The sequence below is a fragment of the Manihot esculenta genome, chromosome 9, assembly GCF_001659605.2.
Source record: "Manihot esculenta cultivar AM560-2 chromosome 9, M.esculenta_v8, whole genome shotgun sequence".
Lineage (NCBI taxonomy): Eukaryota > Viridiplantae > Streptophyta > Magnoliopsida > Malpighiales > Euphorbiaceae > Manihot > Manihot esculenta.
The window spans coordinates 33,838,098-33,862,636 of NC_035169.2; the positions used below are offsets into that span (position 1 = coordinate 33,838,098).

The 24,539-nt window shown below is 38.8% G+C and overlaps 1 protein-coding gene across 1 annotated transcript; it reads left to right on the forward strand.

The window, feature by feature from the left end:
• Window positions 1-2,336: 2,336 nt before the first annotated feature.
• On the forward strand, window positions 2,337-23,344 carry LOC110623321 (the record flags this gene model as incomplete). The annotated part of the gene is made up of 10 exons (XM_043959636.1): window positions 2,337-2,726; window positions 4,893-5,070; window positions 5,177-5,405; window positions 5,790-5,929; window positions 6,228-6,514; window positions 6,713-6,925; window positions 7,054-7,545; window positions 8,196-8,861; window positions 22,167-22,694; window positions 22,981-23,344. Coding segments are annotated over 10 exons (3,351 nt in total), but the record flags the coding sequence as incomplete, so codon positions are not given.
• Window positions 23,345-24,539: the final 1,195 nt, after the last annotated feature.

Here is a 24,539-nt window from a genome sequence, read left to right on the forward strand (position 1 = left end):
GTTTTTGTTGAGTCTTTCAAGTTATTAGAGTTGATATTCTTGTTTTCAGAAATGTTAACAAATTAAACATCACATGAGAATAAGTTTACTATTAAATTCAATAGTCATATTAAAATTTATACATAATTAAATTAAGTATATATAATGAATGTATGAATTTATATGTAAATATTTAATTTAATGTATTTTTTAATTGGTCAAAACCAAATAATTAAATAAATATTTTTCAAATGAGTAAAATTTAAACCTAATTTTAAGCAAATTCTGAAGTTATTAATATTCCATTCGTTAATACCCACGAATTTGAGCCAACTACGAAATGTTTTGACCAGCGGGAGTCGATCTCGTATACGCCGTAAGAAAAAAAAAATTTCAACGATAAGGCCAAATTAGTAAATTCGTGAGACATTGGAAGTTGACACGGCTCATCAACCGTTAGATCTGGTTCGCCTTATGCCTGCCAATAGTTGTGAAACGTGTCAAACAGAGAGACGCTGGAACACGCACTTTTACCTGACGTGGCCGAAGACAGCTCTGAACTTCAGACCCAACTCTTGAGCACGTCAACCTCTCAAAAGCTAAGGGCATTTTCGTCTATGCATTTTTGTTAAATTTCCTATAATGCCCATTTTGCCTTAAGTTCTCGATTCTATTCGCTTCCCGATGCCTTTTGGTCTGGTTCGGTAATCGGTATATTCCCTGGTTCGATTCCTCTTTGTTACAGATATCAATCACTTCTATTTATTATTCTCTCTCTCACTTGTATGTTTTGTGAGTCTCCTCTCTTAGGCAGAAGTTTTTCTCCAGGTGATGTATGATTTTTTTTCCCCCAAATTTTCAGTTCTTTTATTTTGAAAAAAGTGCAAATTTTTTGTATGCTCCAATTCTCTTTCTTCCTCTTTTGGGTTCTTCATTTCTGGGTTTGTATTTATATTTTTTGGGAATTCGCAAATGGGTAAGAAATTTATTGTGTTTTTTGGTTAGCTTTTCGAGGTCTCATATTGTTGTTTTTGGTTCTAATTTTGTTGTTGTACATTCAAATTTGTAAACTTTGATTGTAGATATTTTTTATCAAATGCATTCTTTGTTGGATCTAGGTGATGCTTGATTTAATCTCCTTGGTGGTGATGACAGTTGATTTGCTTTCAGTCTTGCATTTTTTGGTTGATTGAGTGTGATTAGAGTAAGAATTTGGCAAGCTTTCGTTTTTTTAAGCTCCTTTGAAAGCTTCTGGGATAAGTGTGAAATTAGGTCCTTCAAAAATGCATTTTTTTTAAAGATCATTATGCGGTTCTCTTCCACATGCTTAAGTTGGATTATTCTGAGTGCATTTGTTGTTTTGTTTCTGGAATTTTGTTTTATGATTGTTCGTTTCGATGTCATTTATGGCATTCAATTTCTTCTCTGTTGCATTACCCAAACATTCTCAAAAGCATTCAGAATCTTGTTAATTTATCAATGTCAATGGACCTTTTATGCAGAATCTCATTTCATGATGAAAATTTAAGCTATCAATGTTACTAGTTTCATCTCTCCTTTGCCAATAAGAAGTCAAGATAAATAAAGTACATCTAGATATAACTGTGCTTGTGAATTTCTGTGATTTTTCTACAAAGCCAAAAGCTTCTGTTGTTGCCTACTTTTGGTTGGTTAGTATTAATATTCCTCTTCTGCTTTAATTGTTTTGAAGCTGTTTTCTGACCATTTTGGTTGCTAGTATTCTGTCATCTTATGACACTGGTGAAAATCATCTTCCTGAAATACCAACTTTTTTACAGTGAAGGATCTTGGTAATGATGCTCCTCGTCACAGTGATGTGGTTTGTTATTGAGGATTTCTTTTGCTCTCTTTTAACTGATGGGTGTAAGCAAAGGGCAAATGCTTCTTAATTAAATATAAGAAAACTGACTATTTTTCACATTTTTTAAGATGCTTTTCGTTGCATTGGTTGATACACTGGTTTGAGTCCTATTGTGTTCATGTCTGATTATTTTTTCCTCCAGCTGGCATGTTTTACTTACAGAAGAATTTATAATGCAGGATCTTGCAAAGGTTGGTTATCAAGGATTTCTCTATTGTTGATGAATTTTCATGGGAGTTTGTGAATGGCTGTTGGACTTGGTTTGTGTTTATGATACAGATGGGGATGATGATGGTGTTGTAGGCTTGTAGCAGTTTGCTAATTGATGGAATGCTCTTCTTCATTCTGTTTTTGCTAGATTGGAAGACCAATCATGAATTTCATTCATAACATGGACTAGAACATCAACTTGTCCAAGGGCTAGAGTTTATTTGGTTTGAATAGCTTCTTGTGAAGACTCCATTTATGGCTTTAAAATTTTGTGTTGAAGGCAGATATCCTATTAGGCGTATCTGGTAGGCAGAAATATAAGAAACAAGTTTGTGAACCCAAGAGGAGTAGCTTACATCACTTATCAAATAAGTGGAATTTGGAAACACTAGTTTCACCTCAAGGACAAAAGTACAATATGCAAGTGCAAAGTCGGAAAGTTTCACCTAGTGGTTCCTACAAAGATCTATGGCTGGTTGTGCGAGAAGGGTCCCTGGCTGATGTAGATTTGGCACTAGCATTGCTTAAGAAGAATGGAGGTAATATTAATTCAAGGAACACATTTGGCTTGACTCCTCTCCACATTGCAACTTGGAGGAATCACATTCCCATCATTAGAAGGCTTCTCATTGCCGGTGCTGATCCTAATGCTAGGGTGTGTTACTTTTCTCATCCCTTTGTTTATATGTTTTCAACCTTGTTATTTGAAATGCAATAGAAATCAAATCAATTGAAATTTAAATAAATGAAAAATGCATTCAGTATTAATTAGTAATCTTCCCTCAACCTGCCTTATATGACAACAAATGGTCCTAGTATTGGGAAATAAATTATGGCTAAGCATGTATCTTTAAGTGGATGTATTTGTTACCAGTGCTGATCTTTATTTTATGTATTCTACTTGTTATAGCATTATTTAATTTTGGATACTTGCCTAGTTATGACATTATTAAATAGCTATTCAGATTACTAATGATTGTTGAAGGTGAATGGGATTCAAGGTAAAAGTCATTAGGAAGTTCAATGACAAAAAATTTGGTTGATTGGATTTGTTGGAAAATCTCTTTTCAGGATACTATAATAGTTCATGGTTTATTCTTGAAAACCATGCTTAATGATTCAATGAGATCTTGTCAGTTAAATCAATGAAAAGTATTTTAACATCATTTCTGGATTTTCAACTGTTACCTTAAACTTGGCCTATTTTAATTGATAGATGTCTTGCCTCAACCCTCAAGGTGGGTTTATTCTTATCTAACTTTATGATGACTAATTATTTTTTGTTTTTTTTTTTTAAAAGACTAATTATGTTCTTGAGGATCTAGGGAGGCCATCAAACTGGTGACAGGAGTTTTCTTGCTAAGTGCTGAAAACTTGTGTTCAAGCTTGAATTTATTTCATGAATGACAATCCTCATTATCATTGGACATGTTGCAGTATCCAACCTGAAATTTAAATTAGCAGTTGAATTGTTTTTCGTTTTTATTTTGGATGCATTTCTTTTATTTATTTTGAGGTGTTCACAGTATACAATAGATGCTCTAAGGGGTTTGGAACAGTTCATTGGATTTGATTCTAGTCAAGGTGGCATTTGTTGGGATTCTAAAATTGTGGCCAGTTGGGCAACTGTCCGATTGTGGTGATTTTCTTTTCTTTCTTTTAAAAAAAAAATTTAAAAAAAGGAAAAAGAAATGAAGTTTTTTTATTTGGTATTGGATGAAAGACCAGTTTTCATGAATTTGTTGTTTAGACCTATTTTGCTTGCATATTGTGTTCAGTGAGTTGAAGGCTAAGTTTTTAAGAGTTCAAAATCTTTGACAAATTTATCAAGGCAACAAGAAACACAAGCAATATTGAGCACAAAAAATGAAGTCTAAGTTTTTAAGCCTTCAAAATCAATTAGTCTAGCTTTGTTATATCTTTGACAAATTTCTCAAGGCAACAAGAAATACAAGCAATAGTGAGCACAGAAAAGTAAGAGCAATCTTGTGACTGTGATACAGATTTAGGTGTTTTGAGCTATCGAGAAATATAACTGGCCTTACAATTCCTCATTTTTCATAAGAAAAATTTGTATAATCATCTTTGACCAGAGAGGTCGCTCGCATTAATTTTCTGTGCTCTTTCTATGTTGCTTTTGCTTTTTTATTTATCTCTTTGCCAGTTGCTGGGTATGTCATAACATGCTTTTTCATATAAGAGTTTGGTTGTTGAGATCATTGAATCTGGTGTTGAAGTAATGTGCCTGCTTTACTATGCCTTTTATTAGTTAGTAAAGCTTCAACCCAGATAATTTTAGTCTTTTGTAAGTAGTTGATTAAATGATCAAGATTTGTGTTTTGGAGAGGTTGCTTGGGATGGGAGATTGGTTTCACCCTTTCTTTATGCTCAATGTGCATTAAACTTCATGTTTACTGTTATATGTTTGGATGGCACATTGTTAATGTCTATGTATTATGGAGTTTCAACATAAATCTGCTGGATTTGGAGATCTCTGATTATGAGTAGTATTACACATACTTGATTTTCATCCGTATGGCTTCAGCAAATCTCTAGTCTTGCTTAGTAGGAAAACAAGTGGAATCTATCTGTCATTTTCTTTTTCTCAGGAATGCCTGATGTTGTGTGTACAACCATATTTGACATTGTTTGAGAAATACTAAAACATCTGCCATGAAAGATACATTTTAAATTGCTAGTGGTAAAAAGGCATTACTTTCAGGGAGTAGAATGCTGAAATCAGATATGTAACATTCTAATTCTTTATTTGCTGAGACCATGTCTTATCCTCGTCGAATAGTCATCAAGGTTTTTATTTCAGGATGGAGAATCAGGGTGGACTTGCCTTCACAGGGCTTTGCATTTTGGTCATCTTGCAGTGGCAAGTATCCTTCTTCAATCTGGTGCTTCTCTTACACTGGAGGACTCTAAATCCCGTATGCCTATTGATCTCCTGTCTGGGCCTGTATTGCAGGCCATTGGAGACAGACATGATTCAGGTTTCTGCATATATTTTTACATGATCAATGAGGGTCCCTTGTTCTTACGAACTTTCTTTGTGATTAGTATTTAGGGATAACTATGAGTTGTTATTTATGTCTTTAGCAGCTACTGAGGTATTTAGCTGGGGAAGTGGTGCCAATTATCAATTGGGAACTGGAAATGCTCACTTACAAAAGCTACCTTGTAAAGTTGATGCCCTTCATGGTTCTCTCATTAAATTGATCTCTGCTGCAAAGTTCCATAGTGTGGCAGTCAGTGCACGTGGGGAGGTCTACACTTGGGGATTTGGAAGGGGGGGCCGCCTTGGGCATCCTGATTTTGATATTCACAGGTATATGACATAAGTTCATAATTATACTTTATCCATAGACATCATACATGTGAATTTTTTAGCTTCCCCTGTGTTCCATTCTGAGCTTTAAGCATTAAATTTGATCATTTTTGTAATTTCATTATGTATATTGTGTTTTGGATGCAGTACTGAAATTTCTGGACTCTTTCTGTTTTTATCACCTTCAATTCTGTGTTCACGATTTATTGTGAATGAGATGGAATAGATTCCCCACTTTTCTTCCAGTTTTAGAGCTGGTTAAATATAAGCTCCTGTATGTCCCACTTGTGCAAATGGCACATCACTTCACATTTTGTTCTTTTAGCTTGTTTCTGTAAAAATTATCTGAATGAACAATCTGTGCATTTTATTTTATTTTTTCAGCGGTCAAGCTGCAGTTATTACTCCCCGTCAGGTGATTTCTGGTTTAGGGTCCCGCCGGGTGAAGGCAATTGCAGCTGCCAAACATCATTCTGTTCTTGCTACTGAGAGTGGGGAAGTTTTTACTTGGGGATCTAATAGAGGTAAAAGCTTAATGTTACTTTTATAGTATACATGACAAGATTGCCACATAATTGATGTCTGATTTGGTTCTATGTGTCCTTTTCATTGAATGGAATAGGGATATTAGCTGCCTGTAAGCTGTAACAATGTGTTTATGTCTTTCAAATATAAAGGTTAAAGGCAACAAGGAAAATTTGATATTTTTGTCAGCACGTGTCTTTCTGAAAGATTTTACCTTTTTGATAAAGGCGGCCCCAACTAGTTTGAGATTAAGGCTTGGTTGAGTTGAGTTGACCTCTTTGATATGGTGTTCTACAGAGGGTCAGCTTGGCTATACTGTGGACACTCAACCTACACCTCGTAGAGTGAGTTCACTGAAGTCAAGGATTGTTGCTGTTGCTGCAGCAAACAAACACACAGCTGTTGTTTCTGATTCTGGTGAAGTTTTCACATGGGGTTGCAACAAAGAGGGTCAACTCGGATATGGAACATCTAACTCAGCATCTAATTACAATCCAAGAATGGTAGAGTACTTGAAGGGCAAGTTTTTTACAGGAGTTGCAGTGGCAAAATATCACACAATTGTATTAGGTTCTGATGGAGAGGTAGTCTGTTTAAATTGTGTCATTACTTGTCTATCTTTTTATTCCTAAACAGAGCCAAATGCTATATCTGCTTTCTGGGTGTTACTGTTTCCTGGGTGTTACTGTTTCCTGGGATTTGATTCATTCATATCTTGTTGCCATTTTGTTGTTAAGTGGAGTGAAATCTTATGTATACTCCATTACTTTGTGTGGTGGCAGGTATATACATGGGGTCATCGACTCGTTACGCCAAGACGTGTTGTGATTGCTAGAAATTTGAAAAAGTTTGGTAGCTGCCCTTTGAAGTTCCATCGCATGGAACGGCTTCATGTGGCTTCTATAGCTGCAGGGATGGTTCACAGCTTGGCCCTCACAGATGATGGTGCATTATTTTATTGGGTGTCTGCAGATCCTGATCTTAGATGCCAACAGGTACAGGTTTACTTAAAAGAACTTGGTATCTCTCTCAGTTTTTCTTTTTTACTCATAAATGAAATGTGAAATGCTGTATTCATTCTGTAATATAATAAGTGAAATGTCACCCATTGCCCCTTCTGCAGCTATATTCGTTGTGTGGAAAACAAGTAGTGAGCATTTCTGTGGGAAAGTACTGGAGTGCTGTGGCCACAGTCACCGGTGATGTTTATATGTGGGATGGGAAAAAAGGTGAGGATAAGCTGCCTGCTGTCACTCGGTTACATGGTGTTAAAAGGGCTACTTCAGTTTCAGTTGGTGAAACTCATCTACTGATTGTTGGTTCCCTGTATCATCCTAACTATCCTCCCAGTGTGATCGATAGCCTTCAGAAGCAGAAGTTGCAAGTTAGGGATGAAGTGGAAGAGCTTGATGAAGATTTTGTGTACAATGATACAGAGTCTAATCACATATTATCCGCTGTAGAAAAGGATGATTCTGCACAAAGGCCCATACCAAGCTTAAAATCTCTCTGTGAAAAAGTGGCTGCAGAAAGTCTAGTTGAGCCCCGAAATGCAATACAGATGCTTGAAATTGCTGATTCACTTGGAGCTGAAGATCTGAGGAAGCATTGTCAGGTAATTTATATGATCATAAATTTTTGAGTCCCTGAATTCTAGATCATGCACTTAAATTGTAATGATTTGTGATTATATTTTGTTTACTTGTTTCATTAAATCAAATTCAAGTACTTGTATTTTAACTTGCCCTAAATTTTCAATCACTTAGTTTGACGTTTCATTTTTACATTCGTTGTTCTTTCAGATGTCATTTTTTTCGATGGTTTTCAAATTCATTTCTCCCCTTCCCCACTGTCACTAAATGTTCATTTATTTTGACATTATAGCTTGGAATCAATTATTATTTTTTGTCACCCAACATGACTTGTGGGTTTTAAGAACATTGGTTTTTGACAAAAAAAAAAGGTATAATTTGGCTTACTGCATTTCAGATGTCATTTTTTCCAATGGTTTTCAAATTCATTTCTCCCCTTTCCCACTATGTCACTAAATGTTCATTTATTCTGACATTTAGCTGAGGAATCAGTTATTATATTTGTCACTTAATATGACTTGTGGGTTTTAAGAATTAGGTTTTGTGCATGTTTATTTTGTGTGTTGTATTGCAGTGTCCACTGAGATGGAAGTGAGTCTGATGAAGTACTTTCTATTTGACATCCTATGCTTAGGCATATTTTCACTTTGATGTCCTTTTGGCTCATTTGCAGGACATTGTTATTCACAACCTTGACTATATTTTGACCGTCTCACCACATGCTTTTGCAAGTGCTTCGCCTGAAATTCTAGCTAATCTTGAAAATCTGTTGGACCAAAGGTCATCTGAACCTTGGAGTTATCGTAGGCTCCCAACTCCTACTGCTACTTTTCCTTTAATCATCAACAGTGAAGAAGAGGATAGTGAATGTGAGGTTCCAAGGACTCGTGATAACCACAACATCAAATCCACCTTGAAGAGTGAAGATGAAAGATCAGAATTCTTTCTTCAAAAAGATGATCCTAATCAAGCCATCTCCAAAAAAGTTCGTGCACTCCGAAAGAAGTTGCAGCAAATTGAGATGCTTGAAACAAAGCAATCTAAAGGGCATATTCTAGATGACCAACAACTTGCAAAGCTTCATACAAGGTTGGGTATTGAAAGTTCACTAACTGAGCTAGGTCTTCCAGTTGAGACAGTCCAGGCAAATGCATCTGTTGGAGCTTCATCAGATGTAAAATGTAATAAAAAGGCTGAGGTATCAAGAAAACAAAGAAGAAAGAGTAAACAAAAGGTAGCACAAGTGGAAACAGTTCCTGGTTTTAGTGGAACTGATGTAGAATCAAACTTTGTGAAGCGCCCTTTAGATGTTGGGATCTCTCAAGTTTCAGCGAATAAGGTAAGGTTGCTGACTCTACAAGGTTGCTTCCCTCTATTAACAAAATGGTAGTTTCCCTACTCTTGATGTGTCTCTTTCTTTTTAATTTGTATGGGATTTTAGTAATGGTTTAGGGGGATATATAGGATTCTAAGTGATTGCTTGCTTTGAAGGAAGTTTAGGGCTAGCTCAGGTTGTAGAATAAAAGTGTCGTTTTTGGTTGTCACTCATTTTGAGTATATTTTCAATTTGGTCACTCAACTTCAATTTCTTTCCTAAAACTCCTTTAACTTCAATTTAAGTATATTAAAGTCCTTAATACTTGCTGTAACAGATTTACAGGCAATTAAAGTTTTCTCTTCTTGTCTTTATACAATTTCATTCCCTCTTCTTTTTTTCTCTCAAATAAAAAATTACAGATTTAGATAAATAAATAAATAAGAAATGAGGAGCTTTTGAAATTGTTCAGATTCATTTCATCATTTTATTTTTTTGAAATCAATATTAAATATATTTAATCAGATAAAAGTTTTAAATTTTTTCATAATAGTGGCTTATAGTAATTAATAATATTAAAGATTTAAAGTCCAGAAGTAAAAGAATTAATTAATCAATGAGTAAATATTTTTTATACTACTTAAAACTCGGAATAACAAATAATGACTTTAATGATAGAAGTTGAAGGAGCTCTAATAAAGAATTTAAAGTTGAGTGACCAAAACAACAACATATTTAAAAAGATAAGAGCTGAGTGACCAAATGAAAACATGTTCGATGTTGAGGGACTGAGAAAAATTAGACAGGTTTGAATTACAACCCCCCCTTCCCCCTTATTCAACCACCTCCTTGCACAAACACAGAAATTCAATGCTCAGTGGATTTTTAAATAATTATTAGTTGTATGACAATGGTTATATTGCACCGAACCCAAAATTAGCTTGTGATTACTTTATTACTGTATTGTCTCTTAAGATGATAACTCCCTGTAGTGAACATCCAACTTCGTGGTTTAGAACTACGAACCCATAATGTTCCCATTTAGAAAATCTTTTCTTGGAGGTTGTTCTGCCTGAGCCCACGGCTGATTACTGTCATGTGATAGATTCATCCCTGAGAATGTAATTTCACAAATAGTACTGTTAAGTATCTTCCTTTCGCTCTCCTCTTCATGTTCTGTTGTTTTGATTAAACATATATGATAGGCGGTTGTCGAAGCCGTCAAAAATAAACCTATTAAACAATCAACAATAAACTTGTAGATAGTGGCAATAGGGTCGAACCACAGGGAATTGACACTAAAGATCTTCCTAATAATAACCAAGATGAGTAAATAACAAATAATTAAAAGAGGGGGGTTTGAGTTGATGAATTAAAACTAAATAGCAAAAGAAAGCAATAATTTAAAGATGAGTAAATCAATAAGAGAAAAGCTTCTAGTTGAAGTATGGATCTTATTTCAGATTGTTTAGAATTGATCATTGATTCTTTAACACTCCTATTTATTCCAATAAATTAGTTTTGGATGTGGAAGACGCTTCTCACAATCCAAATTCCTCCTTAGTTCTAGTTTGATTAGGAAACGTTCGCTAATCAAACACTAGTTAACAAGTTGCCAAGGAACGTCCTTGGGGCATTATAGCATCGAACAACTGTTAACTGCATTAAGACTTAGAGAAACCTAATTCTAACCTTGCCAACCGCGTGGTCAAGTTTAGATCATGCAACTTGATTAAATGTGAGTTTAAACAAGTTAAGCAATTACGGACCTAAATCATTCAAACAATTTATCACTTTAGCAATTTAAAAGCAATGGGCCCTTATTGATTCTAAAAGCAAAGTAATAATTATGGAAAAGATCAGATTGCATAAATATTGAAATAAACAAGAGTTCAACAATGGAGTATTAAATCTCCCAATTCATCACAAAATCTGAAATTCACCAACTTCAACTAGAAAAAGAAAGTGTTTAGCCACTCATGGTGGACTAAATACACAAAAAGATGAAAAGAAAAGAAAAAGGAAGATGCTGGAGAGTTTCTGGCGAGTTGAGTTGCTGATCAGAAGATAAGATTGCTGGCTTGGAGGCTCTCCTTTTATAGTTGCAGAATTTTATTCATCTAGGGTTTCAAAGTCCCTTTTTGATTTGATCTTGGACTCCTCTTTTGATGTTGAATTTGATTGCAATTGGAATTCCTTGGGTGAGAGACTCTTTCGTGGCTCTTGGTCTTGTGTTGGAAGTGATTGGATTGGATTTGGACTTCTGAAAAATCGAATTTCTGTTTTCTGTCCATTTTCCCGCTCTGCTGTAAGTTTCTGCTGTCAAAGTGATTTGCCCTGTGATTTGGGCGAGCAGTGGGCAAAGCACTAGGCAAATCACTGCCTCTGTGAGTCAGTCCTCTATGTCTCTGCGAGTGATTTGGCCAGTGATCTTCGAGTGTCTGGGGCAAATCACTGGGCAAATCATCCTTTTGTGAATTTTCTGCACTTTTTCTTCCATTTTCCAGTTTCTTCCTTTTCTGTAAAAACAAGATAAAAACCATAAATTAAACTGAAAAATGTGTAAATAAGCAATAAAGAAGATAATAAAAATGTGGCTAAATTATGCTTGATCAAATACCCCCACACCTAGCTTTTTGCTTGTCCTCAAGCAACAAATATCTTAGCCAATCAAGCCCCCTTTTTCCTTAGAGCCTAAGTACCACTTAATCAACCCCCCCTAGACTCCTAATTTGAATTATCACAGTATAGAGTACATGCACTAAGGTCATCCTCTCCTTTCCTTGTTTCCTTTCACCTACCATGGTCAAGAGAAAGGTTTTTGAATCAATTATGCTTAATCCTTTATGTTAGTTTTAATGCAACCCCTAGGAGTGACTTGCCCCTTTTCTCTTCTCTATTTCTTTTTATTTTTGTTTTTATTTTCAGCAGCACTTATTCTTATCCTTGCCTGAAAAAGTCACTAACCTTTTTACGCGATTGTGTACATGGGTGATACACCCCCGGTTACTCAGTTAGTCACTTGTTCAAGTGGCTACTAGCTCTGTTCATAGTCTAGACCATCGAAACTTATTTGCTTGAAAAAGTTACTGACCTTTTTACGCGATTGTGTACATGGGTGATACACCCCCGGTTACTCAGTCAGTTACTTCTCCAAGTGGCTATTAGGCTCAGTTCATAGTCTTAGACCATTGGAACAAGTTTGTGATTTGTGCTTTGTGCTGGTTTTTCATGATAATTTGGGCAAATCAGCTCATAGGGAGTTACACTAGCTTTGTATTTGCATGTATTTGTATTTTTATTTCCCTTGACCTTAGCACATTTAAGGATTCAATTCAAGAGAAAAACTCCCTAAGTGAAGGTAACATACTGTGAATGATTCAATTTAGGCTTAAAGGGTGGCAAATCAATGGGGTCATGAGATAAGGGCACTCTTTCAACCTTGTTATCTATGTTGAGTAGAGCAATTAGCTACAAAATTCTGTGTGTGTGTGCTAGGAGTGTGAAAAAAATTTCTGGTGTGTGCAAAAAGGGGTAAGAATAATGCAAAAAGAAACAAAAAGAATGTAAAAGAAACCTAAATATGGTGAAATCTGTGCAAAATGTTCTCCAAATACCCCCACACCTATTCTAGACATTGTCCTCAATGTGTAAGCATATATATATAAAGAATTAAAAAGGAAAGGGAAAGATATTTCCTGGCCTGGGGGTGATTTGACCAGTGACTTGGGCAAGCACTGGGCAAATCACTGGGCAAATCGCTATCTGTCATGGTGCTGGGGCAGAAAATGGTCCACCAGCAGGTCCAACAAGTGCTCCATCCTTTGCATTCGTTCTTCAATCCTACTGAGACGAGCCTCTACTGTCTGGTTGGGGGCTTCGTCTTCAGGTGGCTGAGGAGCATCCTGCTGGGGGGCTGCTGGATGTGGTTCATTTGCAGGTTCCTGCCCTATTGCTTGTGTTGTCTCTTCTGCAGGGGCTGTTATAGTGGCTGGCTGCTGGGTGGTGGTGCTTATGGTGGTTTTCTTCCTCCTGAAAACACGCTCATGGCGTGGTGTTACTGGACCTGCAGGTGCAATGGAAAAAACATCCCCCACCTTACAAAGCAACCCCATATCATCCAATGTGCGTAGGTCCAAGGGGGTTGTTTTGGGGGTGGGGGAGAGGTCAGTATATGCTGGGTGCAAAAGTTTTAGATTCACTGCAATGGCAGTGATCAAGGGGCCAAAAATCAGTGGCCTGTTATACTGAATGATGCTAGATAATTGGGTGGCAACCCAGTATCCCAGATGTATTTTCCTATGTGTGTGCATGCACCAAAGAATATATAATTCAGTTCTGGTCAGGATGTTGGAAGCATCCTTCCTCCCAGAGAACGTGTATGCCAGGAACCTGTGAAGGTATTTCAGACTGGGGTTGCTGAGGTATAGGTCCTTGGACCTAGTGGGTGAGTATGGTTCTGGTGGATTATCACTCAATTCCAAGTACACAGAGCTTGGATCAAACTCAGCAGGGAAGTCCCAGGTGGACTGTGGGCATTCACAGCCCATGGCTATGCCGAATTCCTGCAGGGATAAGCGAAATCGCTTTCCCAGTAACCTAAATCCAATAGTTCCTGGTGTGTGTATGTTGTGCATGGCAGGTTTATCAAAATAAAATGTAGTGAAGAACTCCTGTGTGAGTTCCAGGAAAGAGGGCATGCGCAGGAAAAAGAAGGAGTCCCAGCCAATAACAGAAATTAGAGAACGTACCTGGGAATGGAGTCTCAGTGCTCCAAGGGTGGCATGATGGATATGCTTACCTGGGTGATATGGTAGGGATGAGATTTTAAGCAGCCTGGTGCGCTCAGAAATTTTATTGAATGTCAGTGCTTTGACGATGTGATCTGGGTGTGCTGGCCTGGGCAAATCGCTAGGCAAATTGCTGGGCATATCACTGAGTGTGTCGCTGGGCACATCGCTAGGCTCATCACTTGGTAAGTCCGTGGGCGCATCAGTGGGCGTGTCATTGGGCAAAGCGCTGGTGGAATCAGTGGGCAAATCGCTAGGCACATTGCTGGGCATAGCGCTTGGCAAGTCTGTGGACGTATCAGTGGGCAAATTACTGGGCGCATCACTGGGCGCATTGCTTGGCATATGGCTGGGCACAGCGTTGGGCACAGCGTTGGGCACATCGCTGGTGGAATCAGTTGGCGCATCAGTGTCTTTGGCGATGGTAGGTTCCGGTTCTGGCTCGAACCTCGGTGGCGACTGAGTTCTTGGCCGTTGCTGGCTGTGGCCGGTGGGAGTGGTGGTTTCGGGAAACTTTTTGCCCTCAGGGCCTGCCGTCGGGGCTAATGTGGATGGCGGCGTTCTTGGCCGTTTCTTTTGCCGGCGATATATCTGGACGGCCGGTGAATCGGTGCGTCCTGTTCCTGTGCTTGTGGCCGGTGGTGTTTCGGCGCTGGCGGTGGCTGGTGGAGGGGCATCTTGCGCCTCGTCATCGCTGTCGGAAGGGACGGGTCTCGGAAGCCCTAATTTCTTCCACATGAACGGTCCGCCGGTGGCCTTCATCTTGATCCTTACCATGGTGGTCCTGAGTTTGCCGGTGGGTGAGTGGTGGTCGGAGAAGAGAAAGCTCGAAGAAGAAGAAGAGGAAACAGTAGTTAGCGTAAAAAGTAAAAGAATAAAATATAAAAGAAAAGACTACTTAAAGTGATTTGGGTATGTGAATCTGCCCTGATCATTTAATGCTGGCCCTCTTGATTATTGACATGGTGGTTTGCCCAATGATTTGGGCAAGCAGTGGGCAAATCACTGGGCCAGATCACTCTTCTTTTGCAATTGCTGTACTGGTACTGTTCACGCCTTTTGCTGATGGCGTGCTTGATCTTGTGATTGGACCAGTGATCTGGTCAGTTTATCTGGGCAATTGGGCAAATCACTGCCCCTATCACTTGTGATTATGGTGCCTTCAGTCGACTTGCCCGGCGATTTGAGCAAAACGTGGGCAAATCACTGGGCAAATCACTGCCTCTGGGCTGCCTCCCAGTAGCGCCCTGTTTTCTGTCTTGGGCTGGACTTCAGTGTCTTGTTCAGCAATCTGGGGAAGGGGGATCCAAGGGGACCTCCTCCACAACATGGACAGTAAAACCTTCATAGAATCTCTTTAAACGATGCCCATTAACTTTGAAAACTTTGCTTGTTTGTGGGCTCCGAATGTCAACAGCTCCATGTGGATAGACATGTTCAACCAAGAATGGTCCAATCCACCTTGACCGAAGCTTTCCAGGGAATAGTTTGAACCTTGAATCAAAAAGCAAAACCTTATCACCAACCTGGAAGTGTTTTCTGGAGATGTTCTTGTCATGGAAGGCTTTGGTCCTTGCTTTATAATCCCATGAAGCTTCATATGCATCACGCCTGATCTCTTCAAGCTCTTGAATCTGCAGTTTTCTGTGAACTCCAGCCTCTTTTACATCAAGATTGCAGCTCTTCACAGCCCAATAGGCTTTGTGTTCAAGTTCCACAGGTAGGTGGCATGCTTTCCCATAAATCAGCCTATATGGAGACATCCCAATTGGAGTTTTATATGCTGTTCTATATGCCCATAAGGCATCATTGAGGCGTATACTCCAGTCCTTGCGATTTGGGCAGACTGTTTTCTCTAAGATTGACTTGATCTCCCTGTTTGATACTTCAGCCAGCCCATTTGTTTGAGGATGATAGGTGGTAGAGGTTCTATGGATGACATGGTGCTTCTTTAGGAGAGTTTCTACCACCTTGTTGCAAAAATGGGTGCCTCGGTCACTGATTATGGCCTTGGGCAGTCCAAATCTTGAGAAAATGTGGGATTTTACAAAATCACCCACTGTTTTTGCATCATCAGCTCTTGTTGCTTTGGCCTCAATCCACTTGGACACATAATCCACAGCAAGTAGTATGTAGGTGTTGCCAAAGGAAGGTGGGAATGGTCCCATGAAGTCAATGCCCCATATGTCAAAGATTTCACACACCATAATGGGTGCTTGTGGCATTTCACTTCTTTTGCCAAGGTTTCCCGTTTGTTGGCATCTTGCACATGACCTACAAAATAAATAAGCATCTCTAAATATGTTAGGCCAAAATAATCCACTTTCAAGGACTTTCAAGGCTGTCTTGCGTGGCCCAAAGTGACCTCCACAGCTGTAAGAGTGGCAGAAAGTTAGGACAGATGTGATCTCATGGTTTGGGATGCATCTCCTTATGACTTGGTCTGCACAATGCTTCCATAGGTAAGGCTCATCCCACACATAATACCTTGCCTCTTTCTTGATCTTGTCTCTTATGTGTTTGGGCAAATCAGTGGGCAAATCACCTATGGCAAGGAAGTTAACAATATCAGCATACCATGGTTCCTCTTCTTGGACAGCAAAGAGGTGCTCATCAGGGAAGGTCTCATTGATGGGGCATGTCTCCATCTCGGTCAGAATTCTGCTGAGGTGATCAGCCACAAGGTTCTCCTTGCCTTTCTTGTCACGGATCTCCAAGTCAAACTCTTGTAACAGCAATATCCATCTCACCAGCCTAGGTTTGGACTCTTTTTTCTTGATTAAATACCTTAGTGCAGCATGATCTGAGTATATAATCACCTTTGTCCCAAGTAGGTAGGGTCTAAACTTCTCCAATGCAAACACAACAGCCAGCAATTCTTTTTCTGTGGTGGAATAGTTGCATTGTGCAGCATCTAGGGTGCGTGAGGCATAGTGAATAACATGAGGAGAGTTACCTATACGCTGTCCCAATACTGCACCTACAGCAAAGTTGCTGGCATCACACATTATCTCAAATGGAAGGTTCCAATCAGGTGGCTGGATGACTGGGGCAGAAATTAGGAGTGATTTGATCAGATCAAAGGCTGATTTGCAGCTGTCATCAAAGTGGAAGGGTACATCCTGCTGTAACAATCTGCAAAGAGGCTGAGTTATTTTAGAAAAATCTTTGATAAACCTCCTGTAAAAACCAGCATGTCCAAGGAATGATCGAATCTCCCTAATGCTGGTTGGGTAGGGCAGATTTTTGATGGTGTCAATTTTGGCTTTGTCCACCTCAATCCCTTTTGCTGAAACAATATGGCCTAAGATTAAGCCATGGCTGACCATGAAGTGGCATTTCTCGTAGTTGAGAACCAAGTTTGTCTCCAAACACCTTTGAAGTATCTTCTCTAAGTTGGCTAGGCACTCATGGAATGAGTTGCCATATACCGTAAAGTCATCCATGAAGACTTCAATGATCTTCTCTACATAGTCAGAAAAAATACTCATCATGCACCTTTGGAAAGTGGCTGGTGCATTGCAAAGACCAAAGGGCATCCTCCTGAATGCGAATGTGCCAAATGGGCATGTGAAAGTGGTCTTCTCTTGATCTTCTGGTGCAACTGGGATTTGATAAAATCCAGAATATCCATCAAGGAGGCAGTAGTGGCTTTTTCCAGCAAGTCTCTCAAGCATTTGGTCCATGAAGGGCAAGGGAAAATGGTCCTTCCTTGTGGCTGTGTTGAGCTTCCTGTAGTCCATGCAAACTCTCCACCCATTTTGCACACGAGTGGGTACTAGCTCTCCTTCAGAATTGGGGACAATGGTAATCCCGGTCTTCTTTGGTACCACATGGATGGGACTCACCCATTTACTGTCAGAAATGGGGTAGATTACCCCAATGTCTAGGAGCTTTACAATCTCCTTCTTTACAACCTCCATCATAGGTGGATTCAGCCTTCTTTGTGCCTCACGAACAGGTTTGCACTCATCCTCCATAAGTATCCGATGCATGCATGTTGAGGGTGAGATACCCTTTATGTCCTCCAATGTCCACCCAATTGCCTTCTTGTGTCTCCTCAACACATCCAAGAGCTTTTCCTCTTCTTCTTGGTTGAGCTGGTTGGAGATGATTACTGGAAGTGTATTTCCAGCTCCCAAGTAGGCATATTTGAGGTGGTTAGGCAAGGGTTTCAGTTCTGGTGCATCCTCTGTCTGCTGGTTTTCTGTCTGCATACTGTCCGATTTGAGCTGTGATTTGAGCAGATTTTTGGGCAAATCACTGGGCAAATCACTCATACCCAGCAAGTTACAGCAGTCTGCTGTTTTGTCTGCTTCAGAGATGTTGCTGTCCACCTCTTCCCTCCTGCAAAGATCTTCATAAAGTAAGTTTTCTTGACCAAAATCAAAAACTTCTTGGCTTAAATCATCAATAACATCAAGGCCATAAACATGAGAAACATCATTGGGGAATTTCATGACATCATAAACATTAAATTTGATAACTTCCCCTTCAAATTCCATAGTCAATGTGCCATCATGCACATCAATTTTTGTTCTTGCTGTGCTCAAGAAGGGTCTCCCAAGTAAGATATCAGAGGTGGTATTGCTCTTGTCTTCCTCCATGTCAATAACATAAAAATCTGCTGGAAAGACTAATTGGTCTACTTGCACCAACACATCTTCAAGCACTCCTTTAGGGTAGACAATGGATCGGTCAGCCAATTGGATCACAATACTGGTGCCCTTGAGTGTTCCTGCATTCAACAAGTTAAAAATAGACAAAGGCATGACATTTATTGAAGCTCCAAGGTCACACATGGCCTTCTTTATTCCCACATTGCCTATTTTGCATGAAACCGCAAACATTCCTCTATCCTTGCATTTGACTGGTAGTTTCCTTTGGATGACAGCTGACACACACTCCCCCACACTTACCTTTTCACGAAGAGCAAGTTTCCTTCGGTTGGTGCATAGCTCTTTGAGAAACTTGGCATACCTTGGAATTTGTTTTACAGCATCAAGTAGGGGAATGTTGATTTCCACTTTGCGGAGTGTCTCAAATATCTCTTTTTCCTCTTTCTCCTTTTGGGACCTTGCAAATCTCTTTGGGAAGGGAGGAGGTACCTTGAATTTCTCCATAGGTTGCTGTTTCTGCCTGTGACTTGGCTCTGCCTTTTCTGTTGATTTGGGCAAATCACTGTCTGCCTTCTTTGGAGAATTGGGCAAATCATTGCTGGACAGCTTAGTTTGCCCAGCGATCGGGTCAGTTTCTACAAGCAAACTGGGCAAATCACTGCCCTGATCACCTTCTGGCAGAATTTCTTCCATGCCCTGTTTTTGCACTTTTTCAGCCCTATTGTCTTGCAACTCCTTTCCACTTCTCAATGTGATGGCACTAGCATTTTGCCTTGGATTTATCTCAGTTTGGGAAGGTAGCTTTCCTTGTGATTCAATTTTGTTCAAGGATGAAGCCATTTGCCCCATTTGTTTCTCAAGATTCTGCACAGTATTTGCCAAATTTTTCACAATCTCTTCAAGAGATGTATTAGAATTCTGAGGTGCAGCTTGAACTTGGTTTCTTTGCTGGTGGCTTGGAAATTGCTGTCCCCTTGCATAACTGAAGTTTGGATGGTCCCTCCAACCTGGATTATAAGTATTTGCATAGGGATCATACCTTCTTTGCCCATTAAAGCCTCCAATAGCATTGACTTGCTGGTCCTCCTCTTGAAGGGAAGGACATAGATCAGTAGGGTGGTTGTTGGCACATATTCCACATGTCTTGGGCTGCTGAATTTGCTGGACTTGTTGGGTTTGACCCACAACAAGGCTGCGGACAGCATTGGTGAGATCAGAAATTTGGGATGCCAAATCAGATGTACTCACCTCATTCACTCTCCTTGATGGCTGCTCTTGATCTCCAAATTGCTGAGAAGCTGCAGCCATGGTAGAAATTAAGTCTCTCATTTCTCGAGCTGATTTTTTCTCAATTGATCCTCCACAGGCTGCGTCAATAAATTTTCTTTCTGAGGGTAGCAAACCTCCATAGAAGTAATGAATGAGAGATTTGTCAGAAATATCATGTTGAGGGCAGCTTGTGCACAGCCTTTTGAACCTTTCCCAGTATTCATATAAGTCTTCAGAGTGCTTTTGCCTTATGCCACTTATTTCTCGACGGATGCCTATGGCTTTTGAAGTTGGGAAGAATTTCCTCAAGAATGCTCTCACCATATCAGTCCATGATGTGATGGATCCGGGTGGCAAGTAAAATAGCCACTCCTTAGCATAGTCGTCAAGGGAAAAAGGGAAGGCTCTAAGTTTGATATCCTCTTCTGGAATACCTTGGGGTCTCAAGGTGGAGCACACCACATGGAATGCCTTCAAATGCTTGTGAGGATCTTCATTTTCTAAGCCTCTGAATTTGGGAAGGAGATGGATCAGACCTGTCTTAAGCTCAAAAGGTGCTGTCAATGGGGGATACTCAATGCACAAGGGTGCTTGGTCTCCTTCTGGTTCATCTAGCTCTCCAAGAGTTCTTTCCCGTGGCTGAGGTACTTGGATAGGCAAGTTTCTGGCTTGATTTTCAGCTTCAACACGTGCAGCAGGTGGTGCTGCCATAGCTGGATTTTCTGCCATGACCAGGAATTCAGTTTCTGGTAAAAATTCTGCTGTAGCAGGTGCGGTGATGGAAGTTTCTGCTGGTGCAGAAATTTCTTCAGCAGGGGCAGTAGGTGGTCTGTGAGGTGGAGTTGTTGATGAAGATGGTTTTGAGGCTTGGTTCCTCAAATTTGCTTGCTTCCTTAAGCTCTTGGCAGTCTTTTCAATCTCCGGGTCGTAAAGAAGAGTGTCTTTACGGCCAGACCTGGTCATAAAGGGAAAATACGTTAGTTTAAATCAAGTCCCCGGCAACGGCGCCAATTTTTGATAGGCGGTTGTCGAAGCCGTCAAAAATAAACCTATTAAACAATCAACAATAAACTTGTAGATAGTGGCAATAGGGTCGAACCACAGGGAATTGACACTAAAGATCTTCCTAATAATAACCAAGATGAGTAAATAACAAATAATTAAAAGAGGGGGGTTTGAGTTGATGAATTAAAACTAAATAGCAAAAGAAAGCAATAATTTAAAGATGAGTAAATCAATAAGAGAAAAGCTTCTAGTTGAAGTATGGATCTTATTTCAGATTGTTTAGAATTGATCATTGATTCTTTAACACTCCTATTTATTCCAATAAATTAGTTTTGGATGTGGAAGACGCTTCTCACAATCCAAATTCCTCCTTAGTTCTAGTTTGATTAGGAAACGTTCGCTAATCAAACACTAGTTAACAAGTTGCCAAGGAACGTCCTTGGGGCATTATAGCATCGAACAACTGTTAACTGCATTAAGACTTAGAGAAACCTAATTCTAACCTTGCCAACCGCGTGGTCAAGTTTAGATCATGCAACTTGATTAAATGTGAGTTTAAACAAGTTAAGCAATTACGGACCTAAATCATTCAAACAATTTATCACTTTAGCAATTTAAAAGCAATGGGCCCTTATTGATTCTAAAAGCAAAGTAATAATTATGGAAAAGATCAGATTGCATAAATATTGAAATAAACAAGAGTTCAACAATGGAGTATTAAATCTCCCAATTCATCACAAAATCTGAAATTCACCAACTTCAACTAGAAAAAGAAAGTGTTTAGCCACTCATGGTGGACTAAATACACAAAAAGATGAAAAGAAAAGAAAAAGGAAGATGCTGGAGAGTTTCTGGCGAGTTGAGTTGCTGATCAGAAGATAAGATTGCTGGCTTGGAGGCTCTCCTTTTATAGTTGCAGAATTTTATTCATCTAGGGTTTCAAAGTCCCTTTTTGATTTGATCTTGGACTCCTCTTTTGATGTTGAATTTGATTGCAATTGGAATTCCTTGGGTGAGAGACTCTTTCGTGGCTCTTGGTCTTGTGTTGGAAGTGATTGGATTGGATTTGGACTTCTGAAAAATCGAATTTCTGTTTTCTGTCCATTTTCCCGCTCTGCTGTAAGTTTCTGCTGTCAAAGTGATTTGCCCTGTGATTTGGGCGAGCAGTGGGCAAAGCACTAGGCAAATCACTGCCTCTGTGAGTCAGTCCTCTATGTCTCTGCGAGTGATTTGGCCAGTGATCTTCGAGTGTCTGGGGCAAATCACTGGGCAAATCATCCTTTTGTGAATTTTCTGCACTTTTTCTTCCATTTTCCAGTTTCTTCCTTTTCTGTAAAAACAAGATAAAAACCATAAATTAAACTGAAAAATGTGTAAATAAGCAATAAAGAAGATAATAAAAATGTGGCTAAATTATGCTTGATCAATATATTACTGGATTCAGTGGTAAAATTTTGGTCTTATTGACAAAAAAAAACCTCCATGGGAATTAAATGGGTGATAATGGATTGTGTTTGTTCAGTTTCCACGTGCTAGTAAGATGTTTCTTCTTAACTTTTGAAAAATGAATGAAAAATATGGAATTACAGTCGATTTATTCGAGTAATTAATGTAATTTATTGTTTTTTTTTTTGAATTTGAAATAGGAGGAGAAAATCGTTTCTGAGGGAAGTGTGGGGAACCAAGCCTCCAAAGAACTTGCTTTCTTTGTCGTTAATAAAGAAACTTCGGACTCTCCAAAAAGTAAGAGCCCATCTCCTTCAGTATCCAAGAAGAAAAACCGCAAGGGTGGGCTTTCCATGTTTTTGAGTGGTGCTCTTGATGACACCCCCAAAGAAACTGCCCCCCCTCCACAAACACCTAGAAGTGAGGGTCCTGCATGGGGCGGAGCTAAGGTATCAAAGGGATTTGCTTCGCTCCGTGAAATTCAAGATGAACAGAGTAAAACCAAGGTGAACCAATCAACAAAGAATATAGATCAGGTGGAGGATCATTCTGATGGTAAAAGTGATGGGAAAGTTAAGTTGATTTCCTTCTTGCCTTCAAAACCTATACCTGTGGTGTCATTGCATACGTCACCCGTATCTGATGCCGAAAGAAGCACACCTCCTTGGGCTTCTGGAACTCCTCCTTTTCTTTCTCGGCCATCTCTTAGAGACATCCAAATGCAGCAGGTATAAAAACTACGATCTTTTCCTTTTCGTTTCATATATTGTCGATGTTTTTCTTTACGCGATAGTTTTTTATGGGCATATGATATGTTTCATAACTTGGAAATGCAATACAAGGATATCCATAATTGTCAATTTAGTTATTTCACAGCTTGATATTTTTATCTTAGGCATAAGTTGTTTGTGTTTAGAAGATCCCATGTCAAACTTTTTGTGTTGGACAAATCATTGCTTTACACTACCAAGTTTGAACCTAATGTTTGCGATAATGGATCCTTTTGTCTTATAGCAAGGGAAACAGAAGCAGAATAATTCCCACAGTCCAAAGACAAGAACAGCTGGATTCTCAATTGCATCTGGCCAGGGATCACCATCAGATTCTCCAGGGGTGAGCCGCTGGTTCAAACCGGAGGTAAACACACCCTCATCTATTCGTTCAATTCAGATTGAAGAGAAGGCCATGAAGGACTTGAAGCGGTTCTACAGCACTGTCAAGATTGTGAAGAATCCAACTTAAATGTGGGACTTCATGATACTTGCATTGATGCTTGACCATTGTTTATTCTCTCTTTTTCAACTGTGAATTTCAATGTACAGATGATCTCCTTGTAACTTAGGATTTTTAATTATGAAAGAGTAGTTTTCATTTCTCATTAGCCGTCGTTAATTTATTCATCTTAGATTTAAATATGTACATTCAGTTCTTTTAAATTTTATCACTCAATAAAATCTAAAATTCCTGATTAAATTAGATGTAGTGGTAACAACTCCACCACAGATATCATATCCTTTCTAATGAAAACTGTATCTATCTTTCTGCCATTACACATTCATGCAGACTTTTCTTCTTCTTCTTCCTCCTTTTTTAAGAGATGAGGGTGATAAAAATTTCATCTTACTTTGTGAGTTGAAGAAATCAAGAAGCTTGAAAAGATTATGGAGGAAAGTCCCTCTCACATTCACACACTCTGAAGTCACGGCTCCCAAATGTGGACAGTGATGTGTCAACTTAAAGTCATATTTCAGTTGCAGTTGCTGCTGCTGCAGTTCCTAGTCGGTTTTTCAGAGACTACTTCACTCAGCTGCCATTTTCAAGATTCATTGCTCTGAGATCGACTGCTAAAAGTGTTGGTTTCTCCAGTCTCTTAAGTCCCGGTAGCAGTAAAACAGTTTTGGGAGAAAAAAAAAGGTGATATTCTTGGCTCTTTCTTTTTTGGAACTTCTATGATGAAAACATATTAAATTTAATTTTTAATTAATTATTCTTTTATTTGATATATTTGTGAAAGAATTTCTAATCAACAATATAATAATACTAAAATAAAATTGAGATTTTATTGTGAACAAGCTTATTAAATAAAAGACTCTTTTAGATATTCTAAAAAAAAGTTTAAAAAATTATTTAACTACTTGAAAATTTAATTGCTAAACATGTAAATTTAATATTGTTAATAGTGATGCAAGAATAATATTTTTTTTTTGGTTAGATTTTTCTCAAATGAACATATCAAATTCTAATATTCACATGCCTCAAAAATATTTCCTAAGATGATTTCATTTTCATTGATGAAGTAAGTATAATAGAAGAAGAAAAGATTGATTTTACTGGAGTAGGTTAAATTTGAAAAGAAACAAAGAAATCATCAGCTAGGGTTTTATGGGTAATGTAGAATTAATTAATAAGAAAGGTGTAGAGGTGTTGAATAAGCAAAGAGATGATGGACCCAGAAATTAGAAAAGCAATGATGAATGTCTCCAATAGGAAAAAGAAAGTGGGGAGGACCCATAACTACAACAAGGACTAGTTAGTAGTTGCCAAACACAATATAGCCATAAAGACTTAACACT